This window comes from Leptonotus elevatus, chromosome 1 (assembly GCF_054856555.1).
Source record: "Leptonotus elevatus isolate MCC_2025b chromosome 1, RoL_Lele_1.0, whole genome shotgun sequence".
NCBI classification, from domain to species: Eukaryota; Metazoa; Chordata; class Actinopteri; order Syngnathiformes; family Syngnathidae; genus Leptonotus; species Leptonotus elevatus.
The window spans coordinates 3,907,670-3,928,332 of NC_141239.1; the positions used below are offsets into that span (position 1 = coordinate 3,907,670).

The window sequence follows — 20,663 nt, forward strand, 5'->3', positions numbered from 1 at the left end:
AACTCTGCCTTTTCCGTTTCAGAGAACTGAAAGCTGAGAAAAAGAGGTAACTCGAGCCTGTTTGATAAAAATAAGTTATTTAAGCTCCCGGTCAGTTACCGTTATGGTAACATGTTGCATGAACCAAACCTGGTCGGTTGCAGGTTTTTCCCAATGAACCGAGGTTGTCTCTGTCCCCGCCTCCTTTTAGCCACGCACGACATTCATAAAGTCCGCTGCGGCTAGTTTTTGCATAAACACGCCTATAGTCCATAGCGTAAAGTCCCGTACTTTTGACAACAACCCTATTGATGAAGGTGCCTCATTATTGCGCATGGAATTCAATATTCGTGGTGAGATTGTTATCAGACCGCGCGTAGATCTGCTGCCATTTCCTTTTTTGAGCGGTCCCGCTATAACCGTTTGAATAATGTTTTTTATTTATTTCATCTCAAGTCAAGTGCGCCCCCCCCCCCCCCCCCAGGATTGCACATAAATGAAATGAATTCATGAGTTACCATTCAACAGGTTTCTCCTGTAATATTATTGTGATTGCAAAGGACTACTTTTTAAATGTACGCATTGACCCGACAACCGAGCAGCAAAGTCAGAATTCTGACTATAAAATGAGAATCCCTGCCAAACTTTTTTTTCCATTCTCTTCTCTTCCGTAGTTCCTCAACCATTTCCCCTCCGCACGTGCGTCAAACTTGCCCCCCTGTCAATCGAGGGGGCGTGGCCTGTGTGTGTGTGCGCGAGCGCGCGCGTGTGGCTGCACATCTGCTTCCTCTCACTCCCGCAAGCGCGCCACACAAACGTGCAACGAGATCAAGAAGTGCGTATTATCGATTTTGATTCACATTCACATGGACACGTGTGAAGACGTGAGGAGGAAGATGAGGAGGAAGAGGAGGAGTAGAGTCACAGGTGAGTACTTGATTTCATAATTGATCATTGTACCTGATATCAGGACTCGCCAATCCCCAATTATTACTCCTAAGTGCACTTATGTCTCTCTTTTGTAAAAGGAAATCGGTATCGGGCCAATACCAACCGTATTTTCAGGTATCGGGTACTTATGGAGACTGCCGATACCAGCCACCGATACTTATGGCTAAATAAATAAATGTAAAAAAACTCATCATGTGTGACCGTCAGAAAGGAAGGTCTTTCCTCATAATTTTTTTGCTCAATGAAATTTAATATATCACAAGTACTACAGGTATGAAAAGTGGTATCGGACATCTATCCATATGAACAAACAACGGACTGGTCGCCATTATATAGGCTGCTTGTATGTTTGAAAAACACATGGTTGAAAGTCATTTCAAGTAACTTCATACTGTTTACAAGTCAGAGGTGATAAACTACTTGGATTGAAATGCTCTTCAGTTGGACTGGTCAGCATATTGACAAACATTGGAATGGTCGCCAGGTACAGAAAATGATGGACGGGTCGCCAAACATCGTCAGGGCACATACAGACAAAAATGGACTGGTCAGCAGAAAATGTCAGGACACATAAACAACTGATTGGTCACCAATTTGAGGAAATGTCTAGACAATTTATGAACTGGTTACCTTTTAATATCTAGCACATATTGACAAACATTGGACTGGTTGCCAGACGATGTCAGTGCACATATAGACAACATATTGATTGGTCGCCAGTCAATGTCAGGACATAGAGGCAATGGACTGGTCGCCAGTAAATGGCAGGACGCATAACCCATAGGACAAACACTTGATTAGTTACCAGTCAATTTGAGGAAATGTCCAGACAGTTTATGGACTGGTCGCCAGGCAATATCAAGGCACATATTGACAAACAATTGGTCACCAATCCGTGTCAGGGCACATACTGGGCTGGTCATCGATAGCCAAACGTTAGATTGGACGGCAGTAAATGTCAGGACCCATTAGACAAACACTTGATTGGTCACCAGTCAATGTCAGGACAATGACAGGCAATGGACTGGTCGCAAGTAAATGCCAGGACCCATAGCCCATATGACAAACACTTGATTGGTCACCAGTCAATTTGAGGAAATGTCCAGACAGTTTATGGACTGGTCGCCAGGCAATATCAAGGCGCATATTGACCAACGATTGGTCACCAATCCGTGTCAGGGCACATACAGACAATTGATTGGTCGTCGATAGCCAAACTGACTGGTCTCCAGTAAATGTCAGGATCCATATGACAAACACTTGATTGGTCACCAATTTGAAGAAACGTCAGGACAATTTATGGACTGGTCACCAGTCAATTTCAGATATATAGGCACATATTGACAAACATTGCACAAATAAACTACCTATTGATTGGTCACAAGTCAATGTCAGGTAACATATAAATGGACTGGTCATATATAACCAAACAACTAACTGGTCGCCATGAAAGAGAAACAATTTTATGGACTGACAGCGAGACCGACAAATGTTGGACTGGTCGCCACAGCATGTTGGCATGTCTGTTGTGGTCTGCGTCCGGATGAGTTTGTCAGTTTGTTGAAGTTTTGCAACCGTTCGCGGAAGGCAGATGGCCGGCGGTTGTCGTAATTACGCCATCATCAACAGGTCAGGCGGTTTAGCGTGAGGGCAGGATTAGCGTGCCTCATTGTTGTGCGCTCGCTAATCCCGACAAAAGGCGACAGATTACGGCCTGATGGCCTTTTTTTTTTTCTCTTGCTTTTAAGTCCGACGTTTTTATTCAAAGTGTTTTTTTTCCCCACTAAGCCAACTTCCATTTTCATTAACACACAACACACTTTTTTTTTTGCTCCACAAATGCTTGATTTACTTCAACAGATGCAACCGCTAACAACAAATTGTTATGCTAACAACAATTGTTATGCTAACCAACAAAGTTTATTTTTGAAGACTGACTTCCTTCCTGCCGATTATTTTGTTTGTCTTCCTTTCTTTTTCTTTCCTTCCTTCACTTGTTTTATTTTCTCCTCTTTCTTTCCTTCCTTTGCTCTCTTCTTCTACTCCCTTTTCTCCTATTTCCTTCACTCGCTCTTTTGTTCAATGACTAAATTCTTGCCACTCTTCCCTCCATCACTCGCTTCTTCCCTTCTTGTTCATGCTTTCTTTCTTTCCTTCCCTCCTGTTATTTCCTTCATTTTCAGTCTTCTTGCCTTTGAGGTCAGTCCTTCCTTCTTTCACTCTCTTCTTATTTCTTTCACTTATCTTCTTCCCTCGTTAATTTCTTATTTCTTTCCATCCCTTTTTTTGCATTTCCTTCATTTCTTTCTCCCTCCTTGGTGATTTCTTTCTTCATTTTCCCTCCTTCCTTCCTTCACTTTTTTTTGCATTTCCTTCACCTGCTGTCTTTCCCCCCCCCCCTCCTCGTTCAGGCCTTCCTTCATTCTTTTCTCTTGCTTCTTTTCTTCCCTCGTTCATTCCTTCCTTCTACTTATTTCCTTCACTTGCCACGTTCTTCTCTCCTTCTCCCTTCCCTTCCATTTCCTTCACTTGCTTCCTTTCAAGTTTCATATGATCAAACCAAATGGAATTGATTGTCCATCATCCAACGGGAATGTTCGAGAACGTCATCCTGCATGATTTGACTTGAAACGCGAAACTGTAATAACGAAAAGCTCATTTGCCTTCTATTTTGTGACAGCTGATCAACTTTGCTCATATGAATAAAACGTTATTAAATGGAAGCACAAAAGGGGAGATTATAGTTGAGTTTTTTTTTGTTTTGTTTTGGTACCATATGTCACTTAAGTAATTCCTCCTCTGCTGTTTGCTCATTTCACAAATGGACGCTCGGATTTTTAGTCCCATTTTCCATCGTTCAGCTTCCTTCCTTCACTTGCGGTCTTCTTACTTTTTTCTTCCGTCCTAATTACTTTGCTGGCTTTCTTCTTCACTTTCTCCTTTTCTTCCTAAAAACTTTCCTATGTTAAAATGATTAAGCTTTAACCTTTTTTTTTTCTTCCAAAGTGTGTTTTTATTTATTTATTTATTCATTTTAGGGGTGTGAGGCAATGAAACATTTTAATCGCATGACTTTAATAGCTAACAATTAATCACAAATTTTACATCTGTTCTAAATGTACAATAATTTTTCATAATCTTGTTGACATAAAAGTAGGAAAAAAATGTTAAACTAATATAATTTTTTTGCATCTTTTAGTCATTGATACAGTAATTTTATAATAATTCATAAAATGTAGTTAAAATTCAAAAGATGTCCTTTTCTGTGAAAAACGAGTGATATTGATTTGTTGAGGTCATTTTTCTGCCACTAGATGGCATAATTGCATTTGATGGTGAAAGCTCAGTGCATTTTTCTTTTCATATTAAGAGCTATTTAATCTTTAACATGAAGTAACTTGTGAAATGTTGCAAATTTTTAACAATTTGACCCCGTCTCCACAAGTATATGAATTATTATTAAATGTATTACTGCTAAATTTGGACATGGACATGTCTGCGGCGTTGCGACTGGAATTCCCCCAGTACAGGCTTTCCAAGTAAGGGGTGGTCATATTACACACAAAATTTGACACCCCTAATTCATTTACAATGTAGTGCTACTTCGCATTATGAAACACATATAACGTGGTGTAGCACTTTGGGGGTCCGGAACAGATGAAAAGCATTTTAATAATGACGTGAGGACTGTGTCATCAGGTCCCAGTTGCGAGGCGGCAAACAAGTTTCATGACCGGGTGGACCACCTCGCCGGCAAACATCGCCAGCCCCCAAGCAGAGGCGCCCCAACGGCTCCCCGGCGAAGACGCGCGGCCTCTGAGACGAAGCGGCCCCAAACGGGCATGAGGTCAACCCGGCCGCTCACACGGAAAACCAACGCGCTGGAACGGCTCAACGAGCTGCGACCCGGTTTGCGCTACGACGCCGTGTCGCAGACGGGCCCCCCGCACGCCCCCGTGTTTGCGGTGGGCGTGCACGTCAACGGCCTCAGCTTCGAGGGCAGGGGACCCACCAAAAAACGGGCCAAGGCGAGGGCAGCCGAGCTGGCTCTCAAGTCCTTCGTCCAGTTCCCCGACGCAGCAACGGAGGACTTCGGCAGTGCCGCGGACGATTTCACGGCGGACCGATTGGATCTGTCGCAAATGTTCTACACGGACGGCACAGGTGGCTAAAGTACTCGCACGCAAATCATTGACACCTGTCTGTTTCACTGCACATCGATGCCACAAGATGCTAACAAAACAAAGATCATTCATGAAGACGTGTGACATAAACAGAGGTGGCAAATCCAGGTCCAGAAAGTAAAAACCCCGACAGTTTGGCTTTTAACCCCAGGTGTTAGCAAGCTAGCTCCCATGGTGCTCGTTTACCTAATAGGGAGCTAGCTAGCTAGCATCAGGGAGCTAAAGCCAAACTGTGGCAAGGTTTTTACTTTCTGGACCTGGATTTGCCACCTCTGGACATAAACAACCACATTCAGTAGTTTGAGTCTCCAATTTATCATGGTTGTTAAGATTCCAGAACCCCTTTCTCATTTGTACGAGACTGGCACCGTAAACAAGCCAACGCTAGCCATGGCTGCTACATTGCTAGCATGAATTAGTGGTAATAAGAGTGTTCTTTTAACAAAGCATAAAATCGTTTTCCTTGAAATGTCAACCCGTCCATCTATTTTATTCAGCTTACCTGAGGTCAGTTAAAAGGTGTGGCAACCTAAACAGAGAAGCCATTTTGTCCTGGGTCTTCCATGGGGCGCCCTTCCAATGGGATGTTCCCCGGAAGACCTCACCAGGGAGGCGCCCAGGAGGCATTGTAATCAGATGCCCGAGCCACCTCATCGGGCTCCTCTCGATGCAGAGGAGCAGCGGCTTGACTCTGAGCCCCTGGCAGTTGACAGAGCTTCTATCGATCTCGAAGGGCGAGTCCGGATGCTCGGTGGAGGAAACTCATTTCGGCAGCTTGCATCTGGGATCGTGTTGTTTCGGTATATCGATACGTAGCTGGTGACCACAGGTGAGGGTGGGAACGTAGTAGTCATTTAATTTAAGCTTAAGGTCGTTTAAAAAGGAGGGCGTGTGGTTTGGCAAAGGAACCCTGAGACTCCTGTCATGATTTGGCGCCTGAATTGAACTCAATGTTCCGGAAGTGGATCAGCACAACGTGCAAGAGCTACTATGGAAACGCCGTCAATCACAGGTTCTTATGTCTCCGATTGGTTGTCGTTCCTCGGGCAGAGGGTGAAAACTGGACCTGGGACTTGGAGAGGAAGGAGGACTATCCACAAAGCGACACTAAATCCAGGCCACGAGGAGTGGTCAGTTCCTGGCACTTGGGGTGCCTCGGTCCGACGGGGCTGCTCGATGAACTGCGACCCGGCCTGCGCTACTTCTGCCTGACTGAGCGACTCCCTTGCCGGCCCGAGAGGCGCTTCATCGCGGCGGTGCGGGTGGACGGGCGGATATCCGAAGGCTGCGGTCGCAGCAAAAGAGCCGCCAAGGCCCGGGCGGCCGCCGGCGCTCTGCGTTCGCTCTGCGGGGTCGGCCGCGAGCTGATGGGCCTCCTCGGGGACAAACAGCAACTACCTCAGGTGAGAGTCACACCCGTCGTCTGATTGGTTCCAAAGGACGAGAAGATCGGAGCTCGTCCCCCAGTTTAGACCTCAAGTGAAGTGAATATCCCAGGATCGCGGACAACTCGATCTGGCTTAATTATGCCTTCTTCTTCTCTCGTCTTTTCTTTCTCTTTTGTTCTTCCATCCTCATCCCTTCTTCTGTCCCCTCCCTCCTTTTGTCCTATTGCCTTCCTGCTCTTTCCTGTCTCCGTTTACCTTCCTTCCTTCTCTCTTCCCTACTCCTTCCTTCAACTGCTGCCTTCTACTCTCCAGCTTTCCTTACTTCTTCCGTCTGTATTTCCTTCGGTTCTTCTGTCCTGGTTCCTTCACTCTATATCTTCTCTTTTTATCATTCCGTCCTTGTTCCTTCAGTTGCAGTCTTCTTCTTTTTCTCCCTCCGTCCTTTCCTTCATCCTTCCCGCACATATTAATTAATGATTGGCATAATGACGGAGGAACATCCAAGTGATTTTAGAGCATGAGCTGTCAGTCAAGCGGCGTGACACATTAGCGCACATTAGCAATAGCGCTAATCATTGGCAAAGATTAGCAACGGCGGTGGATGGGCAGCCGACCGAGACACCGTGACGACATAATAATCCCAAAGATAATTGTTTCACCGTCACCACAAGAACTCGTTTATGCATTTGCCGGAATCAAGTAAACATCTGTTGTTTATTATTATTTGCTGTGGACCTGTTTGCTGTCATTTGCAGTTCTTCGCAGAATCCATCTTTCAGATAGCAAGCCAAAAATGCCGGCAGCTAAGGGACCAAAGCCTCGCCACACACAACATGGCCGCCATCATCATGACGATAGGTTGTCACGGTTAACGAGGACAAGAAGTCGCTATCATTACTTCAGATGAAGAATTGGACTCATTTGCTTCCAGGATTTGAGCTGAGCTCAGCTGAGGTGGTTTCCATGGCAACGGGGACCAAGTGTTTGGACGGGGATGCCACGTGTCGCGACGAGAGTGCGCTGCACGACTGTCATGCCGAGGTTGTGTGCAGGAGGGCGCTGTTGCGCTTCTTGTACGCTCAGCTGGAGATGCTCCTGATACGGTAAAACGATTCAGCCCAAGGTTACTCACTACTCAACTACAGTAGTCTAAGCCCAAGACTTGTCAAAACATGTCTAAGACTAGTTTAACAAGTTACACATTTCCTGAATACCTGTTGTACAATGACAATAAAGGCATTCTATTCTATTCTGATTTACATACTAGTCTAGAAGAAGTCCCTGATAAGTCTAAGTGTATGAGTAGTCAAAACATGTCTCAGACTGCAGCTGTCTAAGTACAGACTAGTCTAAGAGAAATGTAATTGACTAAAACTAGTCTAAGTCCATCACTAGCCTAAAAGTATAATTACCCTGAGTACCCTAAGACTAGTATCAGAGAAGTTTAATTAAAAGTTGTTGAAGTCCATGATTAGTCCCAGTTGGGGTGGCGTGGCTCATTGGTAGAGTGGTCGTTTCGCAATCCTGAGGTTGTCGGTTGAATCCCAGGCTATTATTGATGCTGCGTCACCAGCTGGTGAATGAATAGACAAAAATATTAAAACAGTTTGTGGGCCTCGTTGGGTGGAAAAATGCCGCATAAATGAAGTACCATTTAGACTAAGACTAGCCTAAGTCCAAGGTGTGCGGGGGCATGTAAAATGTCCTCGGTTCGACGGAACGCAGCATGGCCCACCGAATTCTCACACGCGGTAACCTAGACTTGCCCCAGCATGAAAATAAAGATGCGCCAGTTTTTAGGCCGAGTGCACGTGCGCTTAGGCTGCAGCAGCCTACGTCTAGGACGAGTTTTTAGAGTAGTTCAACCAAGTCAAAGACAAGTCTAAGACTACAATATTATAAACCCACAAGTAAAAACAAGTAGGTATATGACTGGTCTAGACTCTAAATCCATGTCTAAGTGTCATCAAACTAAGTCCAAGAATAGTTGTGTCACTAATTCTAAGACTACTCCAACTAAATCCAAGACCAAATTTCAATATACTCTGGCAAAATTATGACTACAGTATTATCAAGTCAAGACTAGTTTATCTAAGTCTCATAGTCTTGTATTTAAACTGGTTTTATAACTACTTAAAATTGCTAAGTCTAAGAGTAAAAGACCAATATTAAATCCAAAAGATTAATTCTAAGTAGGACAAAAATTAGTCTAAAAAGCAAAGACTAAATCCAAGAGTACAATCCAAGTAGTCCTAAAACTGATCTAAATCCAAGAGTATATGTAACAGCAAAAACCTTCCTAAAGTCCTCCAGACGAGACTGACGTTGGGTCGGTGTCCATCTTTGAACCAGCGACTGGTTGCCGAAGGGTCTTCAGGCTGCGAGACCACGTTGGACTCCACATGTTTGTCACCTCGTCGCCATGTGGAGATGCCAGACTCAACTGTCCATACGAAAACGACGCCTCACGTGAGACTCTTAGTCAGGCCTAACTAAGTCTAACTCAGACTCAATCTACATCCAGGATTAAGTCCAAGATGAAGTCTCAGAATAATCTCAACAAGTGTAGGACTACACCAGTTGAAGTCTAAGAGTAGTAAATCTAAGATTACTGTAAAAAAAGGCCGAGACTAAATCAATGACTAGGCCTCACGAGTAATCTCACGTTAGTCTAGGACTAGAGTAGTCGCAACTAAATCTGAAATTGTTGGAGCTAAATCTCAGAGTATTGATGGATGACTACAGTAGTCCAGGTTCAAAAGTAGTCTTATTAAGTAAGCCTAAAATGACTGTAACTACATCAAAGAACAAGAATAGGCCACGGGGTAAATCTGAGATTTACAGTCGTCTACATCGGGCACATCGAAATCCAAAACTAAATTGAAAAGTCATTTAATTGAGTGTTGAATTATGTCTTCAAGAGCAGTCTAGGACCTGTTTAAGAGAAATAGAAGACTCGTTCCAAGGATAGTCTCATCATGTTTAAGAGGGTTTGACATCTAAATCCCGGACAGGTGACCTTGTGTACGTGTGTCGTTAGCCTCCCTGAAGACGAACATGTTGCGCTGCGGCCTGAGGACGAAGGTGGTCGGCGGCCAGGGAACGTTGCCCGTCAAAGCGCAGACGACCCCAATCGATAACCCCGATCAGAAGAGGGCGTGCCTGTCGCCGGGTAAACCTCAAGTCAGCATGTCCTGCACTGACAAAATGGCCAAGTGAGTAATCACAATGAGACGAGTCTTAATGTAGACTGAGACGAGACGTAGAATTTGATGAGTGACTGACTGCGATGACGCTGCTGTCTTGGACTGACACTTCAAATTGACATAAGATAGTCTTAGACATACTGCTATTACAGTGAGGCTTAGGCTTGAATTCTAACTACCCTGTGTGGTCTACGTGGACTTAAGACTCGTGTTATATGTACTGAATATTAGTCTTGGAGTCTTAAAGTTAGTCTTAAGACATGGACTAGTAGTCTGAGACTTAAATTATTTTGTTGCCTTATTTTGGGATTTTGAATTTTTAGTCCTCATAAACTCTTGCGTGTTTGCGTGACAGGTGGTGCGCAGTGGGCCTGCAGGGGGCGCTGTTGTCTCACCTGGTGGAACCCGTTTACCTTCAGAGCCTGACGGTGGCAACGTTGAGCCACACGGGCCACCTGCGCCGCGTCCTGGCTCGCCGCCTCGCCCCCAATAAACGCCACGCCGCCCCCTACCGACGACAACTGCCGATGCTCGCGTGTACGCACGTTGACCTCGAGAAGTGAAACTAATCGATTGCTGAGAGGGACTGTGTCTCTCCTTGCCCACTTAAGAAAGGCATTAAAGTGCTTTAATCGTACCATTATTTGCTACTTCACGCGAGGACCTGAAGTTTGTAAACCAAACGTTGATTCGCAAAAACACAAACCGACTAACTTCCATGGAGTTAGGTCAATTTATCAAATTTTAATCTTAATTTGTTTGGGGCAGAAAATTGACAAGAAGATTAACTAAAAATAGCGCAGACTTTGGGGAAACAAACAGGTTCATAAAAATGCTTGGATTGAGTGTGGGTGGTGGTGTGCATGGTGAGCAGAGAGCTCAAATATGCTGGGGTCTTGCCAATCAGGGATAAGATGGAAAAGTGAAGATTGACTTTCTTTAAAAACATTTTCTTAAAAGTTTCTTGACAATAATATGTTACTTGTGACCTCACTAGTCTAAACATGACATTGATTAATATTTGCCAGAATCCAGCCGTTTTTAATCCATCTCAGGGGGCGGCCATTTTGCCACTTGCTGTCAACTGAAGATGACATCTCAGTTGCTCAGGCAACAACCAATCACAGCTCACCTGTTTTCTAAAGTTGAGCTGTGATTGGTTGTTGCCTAAGCAACTGTGATGTCATCTTTAGTCAACAGCAGGTTGCAAAATGGCCGCCCCCTGAGATGGATAAAAAAAGCTGCATTATGCTGCTTAACTCATATTCCACTAACGCAATATTAACCAGAATACCGTATTAAGACTAGTGGGGCTGCATAGAACACATTATTGTCAAAAAAATAAATTGGAGTTAGTCTTCCCCTTTAACGATTCCAATTTTGCAGTTTGCGAACTGCGTTTCTGAAGTACGGTGGAGCCTGGCCGGTCCCGTCCCTAATCCCAGCTCATAGTGAAAATCTTCCATGTGTAACTGACACCCCAAAAATGAAAATGAAAAAAAATCCCCAAAATATTGAGAAAAAAACCCCCCTCTGTGAATATGTATGTGTCAAACCGCGAGCCGGTGAGCGTAGTAAAGTAAATGTTTGCTGCAGGTCTCCGAAGGGGCGAGCGGCGCGCACGCGGGAATTCATCGCGCATCAGCGTAAACTGGAGTTCGGGCGACAGCGACACGGAGGAGCTCAGCGCCTCGTCGGGGTTGCGGAGCCGCTGCGGAACCTCGTCCAGACTCAGCGGCCGTTGTTTTTTCGCCCGCTGGCAGCGACTGCACAGGCGGGTAAGTGGAAGTGTTGGCCACCTGACATACTGAAAACACGCCTGAGAACTTTGGCCCTGATTTACAAAATGTTTCTATGTGCAAAATGAAGCACACACTTGGAGTGTTCCATCGTTTTAGTCCTAGAGTCAACTAAATAGTGCACTGTATTTACAAAAATGTATATATTTATTTATTCATTCATTTTAGGTGTGTCAGGCATTTAAAAAATTTTAATCGCATGACTTCAATAGCTAACTCACACTTAATAGCAAATTTTATATCTGTTCTAAATGTACAATAAGATGTACAGTAAAATATTTTTTATACGTTTTCATACTCTTGTTAACATAAGTGGAAATAAATGTTCAACTAATAGAATTATAATGATATGGCTGCATCTTTCAGTCATCGATACAGTAATTTCATAATAATTCATAAAATTCAGTAACTTAAAATTAAAAAGATGTACTGTACTGTAAAAAACGAGTGTGATATTCTTTTGTGTTGGTCATTTTTCTGCCACTAGATGGCATAATTGCATTTGTAAGACGGTGGTGACAGCTCAGTGCATTTTTCATTTCATATTAAAAGCTATCAAATTTTTTATTTTTTTTTAAGAGCTCAGTATTGTTCATTCGGTAATGTCATCATCATTGCTTTTTTTATATATATATATATATAATTTTTTTTTTTTTTTGTACGTGGGTGAGTATTTGTATGTGGGTGAGTATGTGTATGTGTATGTGCGTGCGTGCGTGCGTGCGTGCGTGCATTTGTTAGCTCACCAAAAACCTATTACAAAAAATCCCATACCGTTCACCTAAACCGAACACCGCTATCTAATCTTTAACATGAAGTAACATTTTTAAAAATTGCAAAATACAACTTGACCCCAGTCTCCCCAAATGTATGCAATATTATTAAATGTATTACTGCTCAATTTTGACGTGGACGTGTCTGCTACGTTGCGAATGGAATTTCCCCATTACAGGTTTTCCAATAAGGGGCGGTCATTAAACGCGCGATAAAATTAGTGATGTTAAAGGAATTTGAAATGAACGCACAAATTTTGACACCCATAGTTTTAAACCTAAAATAATATCGTCCATTCTCTATAAATCTTTTTTTCTTTTTCTTGTGTTTATTTCAGACAACATATCCCAATTGACATCAATAACAAAGACGTAAAGAAACGTACATATTAAATGTAAATAAAGGAGTGGGAAGAAGAGTACTTATTTAATCCCACACATTCAATGTAAAACTAAAAAGCATTCACCACTTACGTCAAAAATGAACTTGCATTTTTTTCTCTCAAAACTAATTAAGCAATTATCATTGACATCATATAACAGAAATACAAAAATATTCACGCACGAGTATTGCCGCAAAGTTGACACGAGGAAAACACACTAAATGTGATGCTATAAAAAGGTATGAAAATGAAAAGCATACAGACATTGCTTTATTAGAATATCTTGTGAATTATTTTAGTTATTTACAGTTATATGTATATTAATGCTGGATTGCAGGACAGCCTCCAGGCCCTGCCACCCGTCCCCGTGCCACCTTAAATCTATACAGCCCCCTAGTGGTCACAAGTTCAAAAGCAGGTGCTGAACTGCCTTCTGCTTCGTCCCTCAGCTCAACGATTGGACGTCAGAGGACATGCTGAGGACGCACGGCGCTTGGAAGCGAGCGGCCGGCCCGTATCAGAAGGCCGTGCAGCACTTTGGTGACGCGGTGCGTGACGCGGGACTCGGAGCGTGGAGCAGAAAACTTACGCAAAGCGACCAAGACCACGAGAACGACGCAAGAGTGTAAATATGCGTGTCGTTATCATGTAAATAAGTAGAAGTGATGAGCATGTTTGACTCGCAGTTCGAGGTTCGAATTGCGTTGTTTGCGTTTTTTTTCCTCTTCCCACATGCCAAAAACATGTTAGAAATTTTAACAGAATTTACTTTTAAATGAAAGAGTTCGTTTTTTTTCCTCAGAGGACTTTTGAATCGCATTGAGCTCAAATTTGACCGATATTTGCAATGCAGAAAAGTTGTCAGTTTTCTTAGCGAATCAATTGATGATTTTATTTACATGTCGTTTTACCTAAAAGCTGCCAACATCGTCCTGGAAGCATGAAAATGTGATGTAGATTAAAAGAAAGTTTAAACAACTTTTGTTCTTTCAAAAATTTTTTTTTTTACCAACCTTTTACTTTGATGTGACTGTGTTTTTGTCTAATATAATTGTTACGTTAGTGACTAAAACGCATGGTTTTGTCACAAAGCGACGGCGACATCTTGAGGAGGAAAGGATGTACTACAACATTCACTTCAATTCTCACCTTAAATTTGTTCGCAAATGATGTCAAATTGGTGATAAATGATGTATGCCATATACATGTCAAAACGATTTTGTTAACCGTCAACAAATGATTACAGATGAAGTGTGTTGTGTTGGTAAGTGTCCAGCAGGGGGAGACGGAAGAAAGAGAATAGAAAAAAAGAGCAAGCGTCAGTCAACTACTTTTATTTTGATTAGCGTGTGACATTGTTACATTGATAACAAAAAGCACACTGAACGGCAACAATTTAATCGCTTGAACATGTTATGCTCACGTTCACATATGACCAGGGTGGTGGCGCTTTTGTTTTTCGTTTTTCTTTCAATGAAAGACTGCAAGAATGCAAACTGCAACGTGACAATATTGACATCAAACCAGATGACTGCTTGTTGTCTCCTTTTTAAAATGTTTTATGACAAATTAAGGCTATTGAATAACAGCATAGCGATAAATAAACCAGAGCAATGCAATGTCATTAAGTGACAAGTTTTAAATTTTTGATCAAATGTCAAATAGCGATTTGGGGTAACTTGAAGGTGTCTGATAAACACAAAATAAAATTATATATACAAACAGACATGGAGGACTAAAACAATCATTTCAGAATTTGATTATTTTCATTTTCCACCATTTTATTTTATTTTGAAATATATATTTTTTTAAACATTGAAATAATTTTTTTTTCTACATCAAACAAATTGGTATTCTAATGAAACATTTAATAACAGCGTTTCAGTTGCTAATTAGTTATCTAATGGTAGATTTGATTGGTTGATTTCATTTTGACACTTGAAGTCCTCCAAAAACAACAACAAGTTGTGCTCACTATGTGTTACATTGAAGACTTTTTACACTTTGTATACACTTTGTTCTCGTTGTTAGGGCGTTTCCCCACACAAAGCAATTAAGTGTGTGATATTTAAAACTAGGGCTGCACGATATTAGAAAAACATGCGATATACAGCAGCAGCTGAATATAGCGATATCGATATTTAACATGTAAAAGAAATAACATTTTTATTATCTAATGAAAGAATTTTTTTTCATGCGGCAAAATAAGCAAACTCTATGTATTCTTAGTTAATTGTAATTACCTCTCGGTATTGTTCAACTATTAACATTTTAGTTAACATCTGACTGGTCAAATTCAGATGAAAGCATAAAATTCCATTGCATGTATTTGCGATATGCATATTGCATGAGCCAAAATCACGATACCGATATTTTTTCGATATATTGCGCAGCCCTATTTAAAACACACACACACACGCATACATAAATTATTTTAAAAATGTCTTTCCAGCACCAGACTATTTTCACATGACACTCCACACCAGTAGGGGGCGGCCCAATAGCTACTAACACAAACTTGACAATCTGAAGAACACTGTCTGGTATCTCGCGAGTTCCTAAAGAAGTAAAACACATGGTGCAACAATGACTTTTTGACACCTGGGGCAAAAAACCACAAACAAAACAAAATGAAAGCTTATTTGGGCACGTCTCCGGCCACGACATTAGGGAGTTGGACACAATTTACAATCGTCACTTATAGTATGGAGATTTGGTATAATTTAGTTGAGCTTTTTTTGCTCATATTTTGCAGAACAAAAAAGAAAGAAAGTGAGGGCCAAGAGACATTTTTGCAAGCGTGTTTATCCTGGTGAAAATGTTCGGATTTAAGGGTCCCAAACAACCCCCCAAACAAAGTAAATGGGGCTAGAGAGATTAAAAATAATAATCACACCAATTTCAACGATCAACACCAAATTGGGTGGACATGCCTATCATAAATGGACGCACCAAAAAGTCTCAAGGACCCATGCTCGAAATGGTTTGAAGCGGCCATTTTGCTTTACCAGTCACCGATGCCAGTTTCAGCGATTGATACGAAGTTTGGTGACAATGTCAATCATAAACGGACAAACAAAAATATTCTCTGGAACCTGTGCCCAGAATTCAACAAGAAGTTTAACGCAGCCACCTCACACTCTGTCACACCTCCATTCAAATCTGAAAAAAATTAACCACTCGCACCGGTTTCACCCATCAACTAGGGATGTAACGATAACGGCAATATCGTGATATCGCAATATTAAAACTGCCACAATATCGCCACAAAAAGTAGCACATCTGTTAAAAAAGGCAGGTTGATTTCCGTTTGTGCAGTTCTAGCACCCTCTGGTGGCTAGTTTTTCAGTGCAGTTAAATTTTCATTAGGGATGTTTTGGCACTTCTATGTTTAAAATCGACACTAATCGTCAGATGAAGGGGAACGTAATATGCTTGCGAACCGAGTCAACATGTGGAGGAATTCGACGTGTGCATGCATTAGCAGGCAAGTGCCTCAACATTAAGTCTTATTAGACTGCCATGTACAAAAGCACAATATTGTGCTTTTTTTTCCCCAACAATATTGTTAAAAATCACCAACCTCCCCCACAATATCGTGATAATTATCGTATCATGAGCTTCTAACGTGATAATATTGCATCATGATGTTTGGATATCGTTACATCCCTACCATCAACATGAAATTCGGTGGGCGTGTCTATCATAACCCAACGCATTGAAAAGTCTCAAGGACCCAGAAGCCAAATGGAAGAGGAAGTACTCCGTTTCACACTCAGTTGTAAGAATCTGATAAGATTATGGGGGACAAAAAGCAACATTTAGGAAATAATAATTGTCATTGTTGTTAAGTACAATGCTGGCGTTTTGAGACTTTTGTGCATTGACGTGTGTGTTGTGCTTGTTTTTTCATCAATGGCACATTGTTTTGATAAAAAGCTCATTTGAACACACACACATGCGCACAACTCGTACAGCCGAGCTGCTGCATTTCAGACCCTTTTTGACGGACGCATGAAAACTCACGTGACGCGTGGACAAGACAAGCCACGCGAGGGTGTCTGGCGGCATGGTTGGGGTCGGGGTCGGGGTCACTTCTCCAGGAGCAGGGCCGGGATGTTGATGTTCCAGCCGATGGCCTGCCGGTCGAAGCCGCACGTGAACAAGTTGCACGAGGCGTTGTCCTCGCACCATGCTGAGCAACACACCATGCGGCGGTGGCCCTGGAAGACATACACGCAACACACGTGCAATGTTCGCTGGCGCCTGCGGGTACGAGTGGACTCCACTTGAACAACATCCACAACCCTGAAAGCAACTGAGATTTCAACTCAAACAGTGCAGCAACACGCGTAGAGATGGAGGACCAAAACTGACTAAATTAAAAGAAAAAGTGAAAATAAAAACGGATGTAAAAATATCATTTAAAAATTACAAAAAAATTAATATAAATGGCAATAAAAACAACTATGTGTGTGCGTGTGTCCCGGCTCTGGCAAAAGGGTCCTCATGTGGCAAAAAAATCCAAATTGAGATATTCATATTCTACACTTAAAATAATATAATAATACATGGAGGTCCCTCAAAAACTGACAAAGTTACAGCAAATTGAATGTTGGAAGGTAGAAAGCCCAAGTGCAGCGCACAAGTGGTGGTGGACAATCCCCTACAGGTTTGACTTCCCTTTAACTTCCCGCGCTAAACGTGTGTTCACATCAACTGTTGATCCGTCAATCATTCTGCGTCTCATTCTGACCTGTCTGTTGCTGCGCGGCAGCCTGGCCAAGCGCACGCCGGACATGTCGAAGAGGCGCACCTGCCGATTGTCGTGCGGGAGAGCGATGATCCTCTGACTCACTGACACGCTGATCCTACACGCACACAAACTGCATTGGCAATAGGAACGACAGCATTTCCATCCTGGACTGGTCTCACTAGTCAATGTCAAATGGAGACGAGCCAATTTCCATGATGCAATATTTGGTATTGTTGAAAACGCCAAATCATTGTATACTCAGGGATGTGATTTGACCAAAGTGAAATTATCTGAAAATTTAGCCGGGGGTCCGGGGGCCGCGGGCACTCAGCTCGGTCCAGAGCTCATGGGTTTTCCGTGTTTTTAAGTACTTTCAATGCACTCAGATGACAAAGAAATAGACAAAACAACAGCATAAATTTTCAATGTATATTGAACTATCCCATATAAAATTGCAGTTTTAGTCAACTCAAAATCAGTCACATTCAAAAACATTGAGTGACTGCCTTTGCTTTTAAAAACTATCACTGAGAATATCATCATATATATTTACCATGCAATAAATCATTTAATCAATCATTCTTAATTTAATACATAATGCATAACAAAAACATAAAATACCTCATGCAGCAAGCTCTGGTAAAAACACAATCATGCATTCGTCGAATGGAGTTTTCGTTTGGGCACCGAAACTTCCAGCGATGGAATAATTTGTTGTTCTTGACTGGAGTTCTTTCACGTGTTTTTTGCTCTTTGCGTGATTTTCAAGAGCTTTGAAACCTCTCGCACCATCGTCAACGGTATCATGGCACCAAATGCAAAGCGCTTTCCCGGCACGATCGATCTTCCGAATAAAGTCACTGAACAAATTCGTCACAGTCTTCTTTCCGACATTTGTAGATATATCCTTCTCTAACCAGTCCCATCGAAACGTGTTTTTTACGATCTTGTCAATTTCCTTAACTCGCGGAGCATCTTTGCGTTCGATCACGGACATCTTTCTTTAAACACCCGGCAAAAACGTCTGATAAATGAACAATGGCATACTCCAATGCCTTTATAACAAGCGCGTTTATTGGTCAACACGGAGACTTCAGCCAATCGCAAGATCCGTTTCATTTCAGTTACGGAAACACTAAAATGGAACGCTGTCGAGAGACGAAATCGGATTTTTTACCACTTAAAAAATTGTAACATTTTATTTTTGGAGATAAAAAAAGCGGAATTCCGCGAATTAGCGGAAAAATCACATCCCTGTATACTCCAGCAATTGGCGGCATACTCAGCAGAAAAGTCGATTTCAGTCCAATGTGCGACCCGCTATGTGGAAATGGTGAAGAAGAAGTTGGCACCTGTTAACGGCCGAGTCCGTGCGGATGGTGGCGATGGGCGAGCGCATGTTCTTCAGGTCCCACACTTTGACAGTGCGGTCGTCGCTGCCCGACACCACGTTGTCGCCCACCGTGAACACGGCTGATGTCACCGTGCTGCAGCAAGGAGGAGGCGGTCAAACAACATCCAAGTAACACACACGATTCCACATTCCCAAAAAAGGGCATTCAAGTCATTAATAATCAATGTTCTATGCTTTCCATGGTTGGATTAAAAACAATAATTATACAAAATTGGTACACTTGTAAAATGAGGCGTGTCAGCCACGACAGCCCCACAACATCCAGAGCCTTTAGGAACTCCGGGCGGATCTCATCCACCCCCCCGAGGCCTTGCCACCGAGGGGCTTTCCAACCACCTCAGTGACTTTAAAACCCCAAGATAGGAGAGCCCACCTCAAAATCCCCAGACTCTGCTTCCTAAAAGGAAGACGTGAAATTGAGGAGGTCTTCGGAGTATTCTCCCCACCGACTCACGACGTCCCGAGTCGAGGTCAGCGGCACCCCGTCTCCACTATACATAGTGTTAATGACGCACTGCTTTCCTCTCCTGAGACGCCGGATGGTGGACCAGAATTTCTTCGAAGCCGTTTTCCATGGCCTCACCGAACTCCTCCCATGTCCGAGTTTTTGTCTCAACGACCGCCAAAGCTGCCTTCCGCTGCCTCCGGAGTCCCACAGGCCAAAAAGGCCCGATAGGACTCCTCCTTCAGCTTGACGGCATCCCTTATCGCTGGTGGACACTAAGTTTGCGTGAAACCTAAATTCCCTCAACATTTTGTTAACGTCCTTTTTTTTTTTTTTGATAATTGGAGCATAATACAATGCCAGCCAAAATTCAAATTTTCACGTTAAAAATGCCCATTCAAATTTGATGCACCCTTTTGTGCGGCAATGACGTGACGTCATCGTTAGGGAGAGAAAAAAAAAGGAGAGGTCCTCCGTGAGACGAGGCGCTCGAACAGGCTCGCCTCATTTTCACAAAATATTATTTCTACCTCCTCCTGCATCACTCCTCTGTAGATATGAGATGGTAAAAATATGAGCCCCGACGACGGACCAAACGTATTTACTTCCGCAAAACAGCGTTGTGAGTGATGAATCTTCTTTGGCGCATGCGGGTCACTTTGGGGACGCATAACGTCCACACAGCAGACAGAATGAGGTCGCAATTGATAGGTTATGTGAACGCTTACTCAGCAAAAAAAATTAAAATTGAAATTGAGCATTAAGACCTGCAATGTGAACGTAGCCGAAATCTCGTGTCTTCCTTCCTGGTATGTTGATTATTAAATGTTCTAGGTTGGCTGAAACAGAAACAGACAGTATGCGTATGTGTGTGTGTGCGAGGACGTACTCTGTGTGTCCTTGGAAGACGTTGACAGAGTGGATGGACGGGTCTCGGAAATCCCACAGCCTGAATGTGGTGTCCCTGGACGAGGTGACGACCAGTCGCTGGGTGGGGTGAGTGCAGCAGTGCGTCAGCTCCTGGTCGTGACCTGCGCGCACACACACGCCAAGCGTCACACGCTCCTTCTCATCAACGTCATTCGCTGCCGGTCGTACCGGTGAGCGAGTGCACCAGCTCCGACGTCTCCACGTCGTAGAGGTTGGCGGCCCGGTCCCAGGACGCCGTCACCACCTGCTTGCCGCCAACCAGCCAGTCGGCGGCGATCACCACGCCCTGGTGGCTGCGCAGCGTGGTGCTGGGCACGCGCACCGACGGGCACTCGTTGGAGCCGTCCGCCTCCGTGTCCGCCTCGTCCTTGTCGGAGAAGTCTACGTCGTCCTCGCAGGGCGGCTGCTGAAATGTTAAAAGGTGGGTTTGGGTAACAGATCAGTCGCAAAATGTA

At 43.2% G+C, this 20,663-nt stretch overlaps 2 protein-coding genes across 7 annotated transcripts in view; one reads left to right on the forward strand and one right to left on the reverse strand.

The window, feature by feature from the left end:
* Positions 1-748: 748 nt before the first annotated feature.
* LOC147180431 (inactive double-stranded RNA-specific editase B2-like) lies at positions 749-13,641 on the forward strand. The gene is made up of 10 exons (XM_086072402.1): positions 749-906; positions 4,630-5,094; positions 6,165-6,517; positions 7,258-7,360; positions 7,434-7,605; positions 8,808-8,971; positions 9,543-9,717; positions 10,064-10,245; positions 11,305-11,486; positions 13,113-13,641. Exons 1-10 carry the CDS (start codon positions 846-848, stop codon positions 13,290-13,292), a joined length of 2,037 nt encoding a protein of 678 aa, XP_085928528.1. The 5' UTR covers positions 749-845; the 3' UTR covers positions 13,293-13,641.
* The window catches only part of LOC147180432 (WD repeat-containing protein 37-like), a 29,114-nt gene continuing 17,684 nt past the window's right edge, over positions 9,234-20,663 (reverse strand). For 2 of the 6 annotated variants that reach the window (XM_086072442.1, XM_086072424.1), the window contains 5 exons: positions 20,377-20,611; positions 20,168-20,309; positions 18,772-18,906; positions 17,420-17,534; positions 13,982-16,886 (listed from right to left, as the gene is read on the reverse strand). In XM_086072442.1, coding sequence (XP_085928568.1) covers positions 16,755-16,886; positions 17,420-17,534; positions 18,772-18,906; positions 20,168-20,309; positions 20,377-20,611 — 759 coding nt within the window. In that variant the 3' untranslated portion in view covers positions 13,982-16,754. Of the gene's footprint in view, positions 9,697-13,981; positions 16,887-17,419; positions 17,535-18,771; positions 18,907-20,167; positions 20,310-20,376; positions 20,615-20,663 lie in introns of those variants that run through there. The other 4 variants (XM_086072432.1, XM_086072413.1, XR_015094477.1 and 1 more) reach the window with 3 other exon arrangements.

Bases quoted from the DNA above. Each gene is read 5' to 3' on its own strand.
- LOC147180431 (XM_086072402.1), top strand. From the start codon at position 846: ATGGACACGTGTGAAGACGTGAGGAGGAAGATGAGGAGGAAGAGGAGG. The intron at 9,718-10,063 runs GTGAGTAATCAC...TTTGCGTGACAG, and splicing joins TGCACTGACAAAATGGCCAA to GTGGTGCGCAGTGGGCCTGC. The intron at 10,246-11,304 runs GTACGCACGTTG...TGTTTGCTGCAG, and splicing joins ACAACTGCCGATGCTCGCGT to GTCTCCGAAGGGGCGAGCGG.